At 50.4% G+C, this 13215-nt stretch overlaps 1 protein-coding gene and 1 long non-coding RNA gene across 3 annotated transcripts; one reads left to right on the top strand and one right to left on the bottom strand.

Annotated features, from left to right (window-relative positions):
* Positions 1-2095: 2095 nt before the first annotated feature.
* On the bottom strand, positions 2096-5448 carry LOC131921022 (uncharacterized). The gene is made up of 3 exons (XR_009381825.1): positions 5335-5448; positions 3246-3320; positions 2096-2136 (listed from the first exon to the last, which is right to left on the bottom strand). It is a non-coding gene; the product is annotated as an uncharacterized LOC131921022 (long non-coding RNA).
* Positions 4466-13024, top strand: Selenom (selenoprotein M). Of its 2 annotated transcripts, none has more exons than XM_059275622.1 (6): positions 4466-4564; positions 10692-10826; positions 12019-12054; positions 12247-12281; positions 12596-12674; positions 12744-13024. In XM_059275622.1, the coding sequence occupies exons 2-6, from the start codon at positions 10698-10700 to the stop codon at positions 12900-12902; spliced, it is 438 nt and encodes a 145-aa protein (XP_059131605.1). In that variant the 5' UTR covers positions 4466-4564; positions 10692-10697; the 3' UTR covers positions 12903-13024. The 2 variants fall into 2 exon arrangements, with proteins under 2 accessions (XP_059131605.1, XP_059131604.1); XM_059275621.1 differs by lacking the exon at positions 4466-4564 and adding an exon at positions 5498-5614.
* The last annotated feature ends 191 nt before the right edge of the window (positions 13025-13215 follow it).

The raw sequence follows: 13215 nt of genomic DNA, 5'->3' as shown, positions 1-13215 counted from the left end.
GAAAACTGGGGAGGAGAGGGTCCAGAGGTAGGAGAGGGGCTTGGCAGGAGAGTTAAAGAGAGGCCTGCAAAGCTTAGGGGCTGGCACCTATTATCACCCCAGCACCAGGGAAGCCAATGTAGGAAGCTTGCTGAGAGTTTGAGGCTAGCCTGAGCTACGGCGTGAGTTCAAAGCCAGGCCAGTTTGGCATGCGTAGGGAGACTTCGCTCAAAAAGCCGAAACCAAAAGCAAGCCCAAACCTCACTAAGCTTCCAAACCTTAAAGATCAAGACCCAGAACAGGGCCTGGTGCCCAACAGGTACAGGGGTGTGTTTGATGAATGAATGAATGAATGAATGAATGGAGAAGAGTTGAACCTGTAATTTCAGCACTTGGAAGGTGGAGACAAGAGAATCAAGAATCCAATGCCATGGTGCTGGAGAGATGGCTCAGCAGTTTAGAGTGTGATTGCTCTTCCAGGGGCCCAAGTTTGATTCCTAGAATCCATATCAGGTGACTCACAACTGCCTGTGACTCCAGCTTCAGGGGATTTGATCCTGCTAGTACCCACACACATGACATACACACACATACACACAGGATGAAAAATAAAAAATCAGAGTAGGCCGGGCGGTGGTGGCACATGCCTTTCATCCCAGCACTCGGGAGGCAGAGGCAGGTGAATCTCTGAGTTTGAGGCCAGCCTGGTCTACAGAGTGAGTTCCAGGATAGCCAGGGCTACACAGAGAAACTCTGTCTCGGAAAAAAAAAAAAAAAGTTCAGCGTCACCTTTTGCTATAAACACTGAGCCCCCCTGGGCTGTGTGAGACCCTTTCTCAGTAAAAATAAGAAAATTCAAAAGAAAAGAAGAGAGAATGGTTGAAGAGGTCAGATTCGGCCAGAGATAAACGTGGGCTGCAGGTTTTTGTCCACTCTGACTTCTCTCAGCCAAGTTATCCTTGGAATCTGAATTCATCTGGGATTACCAGATCGTACCAAAGATGACTACACCCAGGTCAGGCAGAAAATGTTCAGTCTTTTGTCTGTTTGTGTGTATGTGTGCTATTTATTTATTTGTTTGTGTGTGTGGTATATGTACTTGGTGTGTGCCCATGTGTGTGCAGGAGCATGTGCCCAGGTGCACACATGTGGAAGCCGGAAGAGGACCTCAGGTGCCTTGCTCTCTCATTCTCTCATTAATCCTTTGAGATGGGGTCTCTCAATCAATCTTGAACTAGTCTGACAGTTGTCAAGTCCCAGCAAGCCCCCTGTCTCTGCCATGCACCTGCTCCGTGTTAGGGTTTCCGGTGCACACAACCATGCCCAACTTTTTACATGGGTTCTGGGGATTTGAACTCAGGTCCTCAGGCTTGCACAGTAAGTTCTCTTATCTACTGAGCCATTTCCCTGGCCCAAAACGTTCAGAGTCCTGTGTCCAGAGTCCTTGTAGGTCAACAGCTATCTGCATTTTCTTTAGCCTGGGCCAACTCCTATTTGAAGTTCTTGGGAACAGATACTGCAGGCTTTTTCCTGGCTGTGCTCGATCTTCTGGACTTGCTCCGAGTAAGGCTTGTGTGTATCTTTGTGAGTGAGGCTGGAATGCACAGGGACAAAGACTCAGGCCAGTGTAAAGCGTGGGATAGAAAGGTATTTTGAGGGCAACAGAGGAGATGATGGAAATGGTGGGTTGGCTATGCACCTGATGAGGATGGTGGAATCATGGGGCTGATGGCAATAGTAGTGGTGGAGTAGAAGGGATGGATGGTAAAGGTGGAGGCTATGGTGGTGAGGATGATGGCGGGTGGTGGAGTGCCCCGGCCAGTGGGTCCCTCAACGGGGACCTGAAAGGAGGGCTGGCAGATGAGAGGGACAAAAGACACAAAGAATGAGAGCAAGACAGGATGTCTGATCAAGCTCCAGAATTTTATTTTCCTCTTAAGGCATATATAGGCAGGGGTGGGGGGCAAAAGGGGGTGCAAGCAGGGAGGGGACTTTAATCATGGGTTGTTCGGCCAGCAGGGAATGTTGCTATGTGGATTATCTATCTACCCTTGCTTAACTGCCTAACTGCAGCGCGGTCACCTGGTTTCTGAGAAGAGGTTCTGGTATCTGTGGAAAGAGGTTCTCGTGCTATGGAGACTTAAGCAAGGCCTAGATCTAGGAAAAGAGGAGAGAAGCCCAAATATGGCGGCTTGTGTGTCAAGGGTTGCTTAGGCTTATGACTCCCGTCAGTGGAGGAGCTGATGGCAGATGCAAGTGAGAAGGCACAGGTGGTGGTGAAAGCCATGGACTGCAGGGAAGAGTGGCAGTCAGTGGTGATGAGGGTGGTGAGGTGGAGAAGTGGAGCAAGGTGGGAGCGTGACTTTGGCAGGAGGGTGGCTTTGGCGGGAGTGTGGCATTGGTGGGAGCGTGGCACTGGTGGGAGTGTGGCACTGGTGGGAGTGTGGCACTGGTGGGAGCGTGGCACTGGTGGGAGCGTGGCTTTGGCGGGAGCTGGCATTGGCGGGAGCGTGGCTTTGGCGGGAGCGTGGCTTTGGTGGGAGCGTGGCTTTGGTGGGAGCGTGGCACTGTAGCTAGAGTTTTCCTGCCTGGCCCACGGTCAGGGCAAATCTCTCTCACCCGCCAGTCCCACAGCCACTCAGACCCGATCAAGTAAACACAGAGACTTATATTAGTTACAAACTGTATGGCCGTGGCAGGCTTCTTGCTAACTATTCTTATATCTTAAATTAATCCATTTCCATTAATCTATACCTTGCCACATGGCTCGTGGCTTACCGGGATCTTCCCATGTGGCTTGTCATGGTGGCGGCTGGCAGTGTCTCCTTCTCCCAGCTTCCTGTTCTCTCAATTCTCCTCTCTGTTAGTCCCGCCTATACTTCCTGCCTGGCCACTGACCAATCAGTGATTTATTTATTGACCAATCAGCAACACACTTGACATACAGACCATCCCACAGCATGGCACTGGTGGGAGTGTGGCACTGGTGGGAGCGTGGCACTGGTGGGAGCGTGGCATTGGTGGGAGCGTGGCACTGGTGGGAGTGTGGCACTGGTGGGAGCGTGACTTTGGCGGGAGCATGGCTTTGGCGGGAGCATGGCTTTGGTGGGAGCGTGGCTTTGGTGGGAGCGTGGCATTGGTGGGAGCGTGGCTTTGGTGGAAAGGGTGCTGGGAGAATTGGAGGTGAAGATGGGAGTGTGCCGAGGGAGAATGAGCCTGACCGTGGTCACCGTGGTCACCAAGAGGGAAGGGAACCTGGAGCTCACCTTGTCCAGTCCTTCAGCTCCTGCTTTACAGATGGGTAACTAGGATCCTCAGGAGAGCCGGCCTCTGATGTGATCCTGGAAGAGTTTAAGGGTGCAGATTCAGGCCTCCAGGACCAATCCCAGGGCTCAGAAAGGGGCACCTAGGCCCTTTGAAAGCCGTGGAAATATCATGAAATGAATGTACAGGTTACTCCTCTGCCAACCAGGATTCCCCATTATCCCTGCTCTCTGGGCTCAGAACGCTGCTGGGAACTTTGCTTCTGTCCCTGTCACTGATTTACTTGGGAGGTCACTGCGAGTCCTGATCCGTGTAAGGAAAGTAAAAACACTAGATGCTTCCTGCGTTTGCTGTGATGATTAAACAAGCTACACATCGAAGAAGTTAGCTTGGGGCATGGCACCAGCAAGCTAGTCTGTAGTCATCACCATCACCATCATCACCATCTGTTCCAGACCACCCATTTAGTGGATATGGAAACTGAGGCCTGGGGTGGTTGTATTCTGGGAAGAGAAAGGAAGGGGAAGGGGGTGGCAGGGGGTGGACCCCTGCTGAAAAGAGAGCTGGTAGGAGCTATATTTGAGCTTCTAGAAGGAATGACTAAGGAGGTTGATAACAGACTCCGGGGCTCAGGGCGGCAGGCCGGGGGAAGCTGCCAGGGAGAACCGCCCCCCTGGAGACAGCTGTCTTTAGAGGCCCCTCCCAGCTCCCTGCTTTGTCTCACTCTGAGGAATGTGCCAGGCAGAGGTACAGCTCAACCTGCCACTTTCTGGAAACTTCTCTCACTCCCCTTCAGACTGTTGAGGTCAGGGATAGGAAGGGAGAGTCCTGGAGGGGGAGAGTACTCCAGCCCCTCTCCCCATCACCCCGTGAGCCTGCTCAGAAGGTCCCCGGTGACAAAGGGAGACACTGCCGCTTAGGAGAGTACAGGGTGGACAGTGCTCCTCGGGAGGAGGGAGATGGGTAATTCTCCCCTACAGAAGAGGTCACGTGACTGTTGAATCCTTGCTTGGTAGAGGAGTCTGAAGTGACAAGTAGAAGAGAAATGCCTGGGAGCCAGTGGACAGCTGGGGTGTGGGAGAGTCACCTGAGAGGATTCGAAATTTGGTTCTGTGCCCTCCTGGCCTTAGAGCTCAGATTGAACACTTGAGCAGGGAAAGGAGAGAAGCCTTTTCCTCCTCTTTCTTCCCCCTTTTCCTCCTCCTCTCCCTCACTCCTCCTGACTCTGCCCTTCACCTTCCTCCCTGCATCCCAGATCAGACCCACGGTCAATGAAGTCACACCGTGGCACTATGTGAGAGATGTCTCGAAAGGTCCAGAGGTAAGCACCAGGGAGGATGGAGGAGCGCTCCTCCTCTGGGGGTCCTCATTGGTAACAAGTGGCACATTATAGATCTGGCTCCTCATTCTCATTTTGTGGGACAGATGGATGTTATCCTCGTTCAAATGCTGTTACTCCACCCAGGAAATGGGCTGGAGGAGGAGTGACTTTCCCAAGGTCACACAGCTGGGGCTGAGCTCAGACATCCCTCCTCTCTCTCCTCTGTTCCCCCTCCTCCCAGGCAGCCAGGCACCCGATGTCAGCTGCTCTGAAGTGAGTGGCTATTTTTATTCTGGTGCGAGGGACCTGCAACAGCAGAGCCATGTAGGTTAGAAGACTCTAGGACACCGGCCTTGGCGGCAGGCAAAGAAGTGCTTACTGCAGGGACAGGACCCTGCTAAGCTTGCCCGGGGGAACTCTTGTTCCTTGCAGACTGCCGTGTCCTGGGCTCCCAGGTCTCCAAAAACTTCTTCGATGGAGGTCAGAGTAAAGCATAGAACCAGAATAAGTTCATGGCCCTCATCCCATACCCAGCGTGAACTCTAACCTTGACGTTGACTGAGACTTGATCCCATGCCAAGTCTGACCCTCTACTCCGGCTCTCAAAAGAGCTCTGGCCATCACTTTGGAATTATTCTTTGGCAGGTCACACACTGACCTGACCTAACCTGATAAAAGGCTGATCCCGTCTTAAGACCTTCATTCTGGACCCGGACTCAGCCCTGATCCTAACCTAAGCTTTGAACCCCACTCACAGAGTGATTGCTAACCTCAGCCTGGGTTAGCTCTTGTTTGAGACAAAGTTCTGGCTCTGATAAAAGATGAAACACTGGTTTTGGTCCCAGAACTCTGAGCTTAATCATTGACTGGCCCTTGGTCTCATAATGAATTCTCACCATGTGTCATGCAAATTCTGTTTATTTTGGTCATAAATGGAGCCCTGAACCTGGTCAAAGTCCAAGTTCCGAGCTTTGTTGTTGACTGAACCATAATGCTGTCATATAATGAGCCTTATTCCTGGCCAAAAACTGAATCCTGACTCCATCCCAGGTTTAGTTCTAAACTTACTGTGCTTTTGTTATTGTTGTTGCTATTGGTGGTGATTATCTATCTGTCTGTCTATCTATCTATCTATCTATCTATCTATCTATCTATCTATCTACCTACCTACCTACCTACCTATCTACCTACCTACCTATCTACCTACCTACCTACCTACCTACCTACCTATCTACCTACCTACCTACCTACCTACCTACCTACCTATCTACCTACCTACCTACCTACCTACCTACCTACCTACCTACCTATCTACCTACCTACCTACCTACCTACCTATCTACCTACCTACCTATCTACCTACCTACCTACCTACCTACCTATCTACCTACCTACCTACCTATCTACCTACCTACCTATCTACCTACCTACCTATCTACCTACTTAATCTATATCCTGAGAAGGCCTCACTATGTAGCCCAGGCTGGTCTTGAAGTTGGGATCCTCTTCCATCCGTCTCCCTCCTCCTTCTCTGAGACAGGGTTTCTCTGTGGATCCCTGCCTGTCCTGAAACCCACTCTGTAGACCAAACTGGCCTCGAACTCAGAGATTCCTCTGGAGTGCTGGGATTAAAGGCATGCGCCACCACTGCCTGAATCCTTTCTTAAATCTTTACTTAAACTAAAAACTGCCTCTGACTCTGATGAACCTAAACTCATCACAGACTAAGCTTCGGGCCCAACCTACCCAAGGAAGCTTCTGGCCTAGACTGCACACAGCCACCAAAGGGGTATGAGTTGTGAGCAGGGCTCTGTCCTGGAATGTCTTGTGCTGCTGATGCCAGAATGTTCCTGGTATTGTTGTGGCCCTTGTCTCCACTGCGGGTCCCACTAGCTGGTGGTCAACCCTCAGCAGGCCAAACTGTGGTCCAACAGCCACAGCGTCCAGGTTAATGCAAAGAGAGTGGTTTCGTGGCATCTGTCCAGTGAACAAGGAGGACCTATGGGGCCCTGGGGTTTGGGTGTGTCAGCAGAAAAACCACAGGCTCGGTGGGGCCTCTGGCTGCAGTCACCCTGGGGCCCTCATTAAGACAGATGGGGGTGGGGTGGAGGGAACTAGTGGGTTATATTCCATGTTGTTTTGTAAACAAAGTTTACTTCTTGTGTTTAGCTGACATACACTTACAGGAAATACAGATAAGGGTACAAAGGAGGGAAAAAGTTACCTCTAGTTTCAGCCTCCAAGAGATAGCCATTTTTAGTTTTGGATTTTTTCCCTTTTAGATTGTTTTGATCTGGTCAACCTATTTGTGTATACCCATTTTATAAACTTGACTGGCTGCTATGCTGACCATCATCACATGTGTTACCAGCTACATCTCTCTTAACAGGAACTGGGGGTGTGGCTGACCTTGTTCCAAGCTTTAGGAATGGGTCAAAATTGGTTATTCCAATGAGAAATTCTCATGGCACATGATTGGATTGTGGACAAGCTAGTAGGATAATAAGACTTTTGCTGGGAAACTAAAAAAAGAAACTTATTTTCCATCCTGGGAAATTTGAAAGAAAGGAAGGAGAAAAGAAACCCACTCTCTCTCTCTTAGAAGTGGATGATGTCATCTTCATGAACCATACCTTTTTATTTATTTTTTATTTTTTATTTATTTATTTATTTATTTATTTATTTATTTATTTATTTATTTATTTTGGTTTTTTCGAGACAGGGTTTCTCTGTGTAGCTTTGCGCCTTTCCTGGATCTTGCTCTGTAGACCAGGCTGGCCTCGAACTCACAGAGATCCGCCTGCCTCTGCCTTCCGAGTGCTGGGATTAAAGGCGCCCGGCGACCTTTTTTATTTTTTAAGACGGGCTCACCCTGCATTGCTCTGGTTGGCTTGGAACTCATAGAGCTCCACCTGCCTCTGCCCTCTGAGTGCTGGGGTTAAAAGCTTTAAGATCATTTGTTGCATGTATTTGTTGTGTGTGGGCATGGGCATGCCATGGCTTGCTTGTTCAGGTCAGAGGACAGCTTTCAGGAATTGGTTCTGTCCTACCTTGTGAGCTCCAGAGATTGAACTCAGGTCGTCAGGCTTTGCAGCAAACACCTTTACTTTCTGGGCTGCGTAGACAGCCCTTCACTTTATTTTTTGAAATGTGCTGGACCTGGAGCTCACATTTGGCTAGACTGGCTGACTAGCCAGCCCACAGTGTCTTCCTGTCTCCTGATGCCCATTACAAATATGGCCTGGTACACTGGTTTCTCATATGGATTCTAGGGATCTGAACTCACATCCTTGTGCTTGTCTAGCAAGTACCTAACCCACTGAGTCACCGCTGCAGCTCTAAGCTTGTTCCAAAATCATAACCATCAAGCCAGTGAGAAGCAGATGGAGGGGCTTCTTACTCTGTAGCCAAATTTGGCCTTGAGTTTGAGGCAATTGTCTTGCCTCCACCTCCTGAGAGATGGGATTACAAGTGTGTACATCAGCACATGGCTAAAATCCTTTGTGTATGTGTGTAGTATTTTTAAAGATTTCTTTTATTTGATATGTTCTGATGTTTTGTCTGTATGTATGTCTGTGCACCACATGTGTGCAGTGCTCACAGAGGCCAGAAGAGGGCATCGAATACCTGGAACAGGCATTAGATGGAGATGGTTGTGAACTACCATGTGGGTGCTGGGAACTGAACCCTGATCCTCTGGAAGAGCATATTCATACTCTTAACCCTGGGGCCACCTCTCTAGCTCCTCTGTGTGCGTGTGCGTGTGCGTGTGCGTGTGCGTGTGCGTGTGCGTGTGTGTGTGTGTGTGTGTGTGTGTGTGTGTGGTATTTTTGAGTCAGGGTCTTGTAGGTTCAGTTGGCCTTGAACTCACTATGATATTGAGGATAACTTTTTAAATTTTTTATTTATATTTTATATATGTGGATATTTTGCCTGCAAGCAAATCTGTGCATCACGTTTGCTCCCCTAGTGCCTGCAGAGGGTAAGCTAAGGCATAGGATCCCCTGAAACTAGAGTTACAGACAGTTGTGAGCAGCCATGTGGGTGCTGGGCATCAAACATGGGTCCTCTGGGAGAGCATCCAGTGCTCTTACCTGCTGAGCCATCTCTCAGCCCCTCTGAGGATGACTTTGAACTCTGATCCTCTTGCCCTGTCTCTTTAAGTGCTTTCATTATCATGGTCAGCTTTCACACTGGTGTAGGGATCCAAACCCACCTCTTCATGATTGTGCAGCAATTGAGCCTACACGTCACACTGTCCCCCCACTCAAAAATCCATTTTTTTTTACATTTACGTGTGTGTGTGTGTGTGTGTGTGTGTGTGTGTGTGTGTGTGCATGAGTGCTTGACACCACACACATGTGAAAGTCAGAGGACAATTCATGGGAGTCTCTTCTCTCCTTTTGCCATCTGGGTTCTGGGAATTGAACCAGGGCATCAGACTTGGCAGCAAGTACCTGTAATCACTAAACCATCTTGCTGGCCCCCCAAATCCCATTTTAATATGCATTTTTAAAGTGGTGAAATAAGCTCAGGAAGGTAAAAATATCTCGGATCACAAAGCAGCCTTGGCTCAGTGTTGACAGGGTTCTCTGGATTCAGTGGGAAAGGGCACAGTGCGTTCTTGCTATCTGCCAGGGATTGGTTCCAGGGCACCCTTCCGTACACAAACTCGAAATATGAGGATGCTCAAACCCATAGATAAAATGACTTAATATTTCCCTAAAATCTATGTGGCCCTGTCTTGTACTTTACATCATCTCTAGATAATTTATAACACCTAATACAATGCAAATGCTATAAATAGTTGTCACACTCTATTGGTTGGAATAATGACAAGAAAAGAGTCTGTACGTGTTCAGTACAGAGGCAGTTTTTACGTCCCGGTATTTCCAGCTTGAGACTGGTTGACTCCAGGGTGACAAAGAGCTGACTGTACTTTCTGTGTCTGCTGGAGGCGTGAGGAGGAGAAATGGCACCTGTGTCGTCTTTGGTCTGGTGAAATGATCCACAGAGGTGTTTAGGGTTCAAACTCAGACCAAGTCGTAACTTGGTCTATTTTACATTTCTGAAACAGTTCCTAATCTGCAAAACGGAGTTCCTTGCGGGAGGGGGAGTCTTGGTGAGGAAAGGGAAGAACAGATAATGGAAGGCAGCACAGCCAGAGTCTGTCCTGATAATTAATCTCAGTCCTCAGGAGGTTGAGGCAGGAGTACTGCTTTCAGCTCAAGGACAGCCGGGGACAGGTGTGTGTGTGTGTGTGTGGGGGGGCTGTACAAAGTGAGTCAGACCTCCCCTATCCCCCACTCCCGCTCTCTCTGACCAAATACTGTTCTAATAAGATGTATTATGTATATTAACCCTTTCAACCTTTCTAGGTAAAACTCCTTTTTAAGAATTTACATTTATTATTATTATTATGTGTGCGTTGTGATCTGAGGGTTTTTTTACCTTCCTGAGTTTATTCCACCATTTTAAATAAATATATTTATTATATATATTATATCTGTGTAGGCACGCTCACGCCATGGTGCGCGAGCAGGGAAGCATGCCGAGCACAACTTTTGGGAGCCGCTGTTTTTCACTTTTTTGCTGTTGGAGGATCAAACTCAGGTATCAGACTCACGTGGCAAACACTTTCATCCGCTGAGCCTTCTCAGGCTACAGCATAGGTAACAGTCCTCTCTACAACGTGGGCTTTGGGGAATTGAAGCTTTGATTGGAATATCGTTCAAAGACATCAAAAGAATATAAAGATTTCCTAGGTTTCTGCTTCCTTAAGTCTGACCCAGATATCCTCGTGTCCGCCTGCGACCCGCCTGCGCCCTCTGGTGGCGCGAAGTGGCGCTGTCTCCTGGCATCCGGCAGGAGTCCATTCTCAGTGGGCAAATACAGTACGGAAATTGTCAGGACTGGGAACGTGAAGTCTGGAGGACCAGAGAGTAGCTGCGGCAGGGCTGGGGGCTAGTAGGAGGCGCCTACACGAGCCTGGATGGGGCGGTGCTTCTAGCTCTGGGGGCGTGGTTTATGGGTGGGCGGAGCCTTTTGCTGGGGCGGGGCCAGCCTGCGGGCCAGACGTGGCGCTGCGGCCGAGTTTGGGTGCAGCCTGCGGAACGTCTCCTACTAGGCACAGATGAGCATCCTACTGTGGCCGCCGCCGCTGCTGCTGCTTCTCGCGGCCCTTGTGGCTCCAGCCACCGCCGCCACCACCTACCGACCGGACTGGAACCGTCTTCGAGGCCTGGCCAGGGGGCGGGTGGAGGTGAGTGCGCCTTTTCCCATCCTTAGTACGACAGTCCCAGAACCCCGCAGCCCCTCAACCCTGGAATACAGCTCACTCTGGCCTCAGGAATACCAGAATCCCCGAGTCTCCCTCTTTCCCTCCTGCATGGCGCCGGAATCATCCCTTCTATTTCCTAGCCACGGGATGCACAGAATGCTCTGTGGGAGCAATAGACGTCGACCTTGCGGCCTGGCACTCTGAACCCTTCCTTGCTGGGCTCCCAATTTGGCCGTACCGTGGGTCTCTGGACACCCATTCCCCTCTTTTCCAGGCTATAATTCTCCTAAAACTGCTCCTTAGACCCCTCCCCATTGATAACCCCACTTTTTCATATTATTTCTCCCCCCACCCTGATTTTAGTGTTTGGCGTTCAAGAATCTTCTGGGGGGAGAAAAGAGCTTCTAAGCTCCTCCCCTCACTGTTCTATGCCGGAGCTGGAGGAGAGGGCAGGGAAATGAGATACCAACGCATCACAGCAGCCCTGGACCACCATCCTCATCACCCCACCCCTACTAAGGAATTCCCCTAGAGTCTTCCTAAGTGATTGAGATGCTTATGGACTCTTCATGGGCCTTAGTTATTTTTTGAGAAAAGGGAATGTAAGGGAGGCCTGAAATAAATGGTGGTGAGGTCTGGACTTCCTGTCAGGAGGTGGCCTCCCTTCAGGGAGTACCAAGGGTCCACTCATCCTCCCTGGTGAGGGAAGGGTAGCCAGATGGTTTGTGGAGCTGGACCACAGGTGGCTGGCAGGCCTAACTCCACATGGGGTGGGGTAGGGACCAGATGGCAGGTGCCTCTAATAGGGCCCTTAGGGCAGTTCTGAGCTGTTTCCTTCTGGTCTCTCCCATGAGGCTTCAAGGGCCAAGGGCCAGGTTTAGAACTCTACTGGAAGAAAGGGGAATGCTGTAACGTGTATCTCCTGGGCATTGGTCAGCTCTCAGGAACCTGCAGGCAGAAACCCATGCCTACTTCTTCTCCCTCATCCCTTACCCTGTGTCTCTAGGTCTGAGTTTCCCGACCTGGACAGAGATCTCTTTGCCCACAGGACCTTTTCCTCCTCAGCTTCATACTGCTCTTCCAGCTCACAGCCTTACCCAACTCAGTCTTAAGGATAGCATGGTCTTGGCTGTATAGTGACAGACTCCTGATTTAAACCATTCTCTCTCTCCAGACCTGTGGAGGATGACAGTTGAATCGCCTAAAGGAGGTGAGTTTGAAGGAAGGGGTCCCCTTAGGGAATAAGCAACATTGCTTACTGACTGGGGGCCAGGGAGGAGGAATCCCTGTACTTGGAGGTGGGAGACTGGACCTGGCTTGCTCTGTGACCTCAGTGGGCCTCATTTCCCCACGTCTAGAGGGGTCTGAGGTCTCATTTTCTGATGTTGTGGTTCCTCCCCAGGTGAAGGCCTTTGTCACTCAGGACATTCCTCTGTAGTATCCTTCTCCTGTTCTGGGCAAGGGGGATGAGGAGGGCACCTGGGAAAAGCTTCTAGTTTTCACAGAAATAGAAAATAATTGTCTGTCAAAGAGGTTGATATTGGCTGTCCAGAGGATTCTGAGGAAGTCTCAAAATTAAGTAAGCAAGAGAGATTATTAGTGGAAAGAAGGGCCCTTTACTTCTTGGAACCCTAATCTCACAGTAAATGAGGATTGGGTGCCCACCTAGGCTCAAAGTGCTCAGCTAAGGGGACCCAGGAGCCACCACCACTCTTGGCCCCCTGCTCCCAACCCCTTGACATCTCCTCCAGCCACAACCTGGTGATGAAGCACCTCCCTGGGGCAGACCCCGAACTCGTGCTGTTAACTCGCAATTACCTGGAACTAGAGGTGAGCCATTGGCGGGAGGGGACCCCGGGGCGGTGCTGAGGTTCTGACCCCGCCCTTTCTCCATCTCAGCGCATCCCACTCAGCGAAATGACCCGCGAAGAGATCAATATGCTGCTTCAGGAGCTCGGCTTCTACCGCAAGTCGGCGCCGGACGCGCAGGTGCCCCCCGAGCACCTGTGGGCTCCCGCTAAGCCTCCCGAGGACGCTTCAGAGCGCGCCGACCTGTAACCTGGAGCGGCAGTGGAGCTGGGACCCCCTGCCAGCGCCCCGGAGACAGAATGAAGCGCTCAGTATCCCGGGAGCATCTCCCTTGCTGAGGGCGGACGCCAGTCTCCAAAGCAACGGAAATGGGGTGGAATTCCTCTCAATCCTTCCGTTTCCCTCCCCAGCTCTACTAAATAGCCTTCTGCCGTTACTGGGGCTCTTCTCTTTACTTGCTGCGAGTAGATGGTGTGGGAAATCAAATCGGAGTTCCTAAACATCCCTGGGTGACTCCTCCCACTGCCTGGCTGTGGGAGTCGGCGACATTTTGATATAAATT

The sequence above is a fragment of the Peromyscus eremicus genome, chromosome 10, assembly GCF_949786415.1.
Source record: "Peromyscus eremicus chromosome 10, PerEre_H2_v1, whole genome shotgun sequence".
NCBI classification, from domain to species: domain Eukaryota; kingdom Metazoa; phylum Chordata; class Mammalia; order Rodentia; family Cricetidae; genus Peromyscus; species Peromyscus eremicus.
Note: the sequence above shows the minus strand (reverse complement) of the source record. Positions and strands in the feature narration are given on the sequence as shown.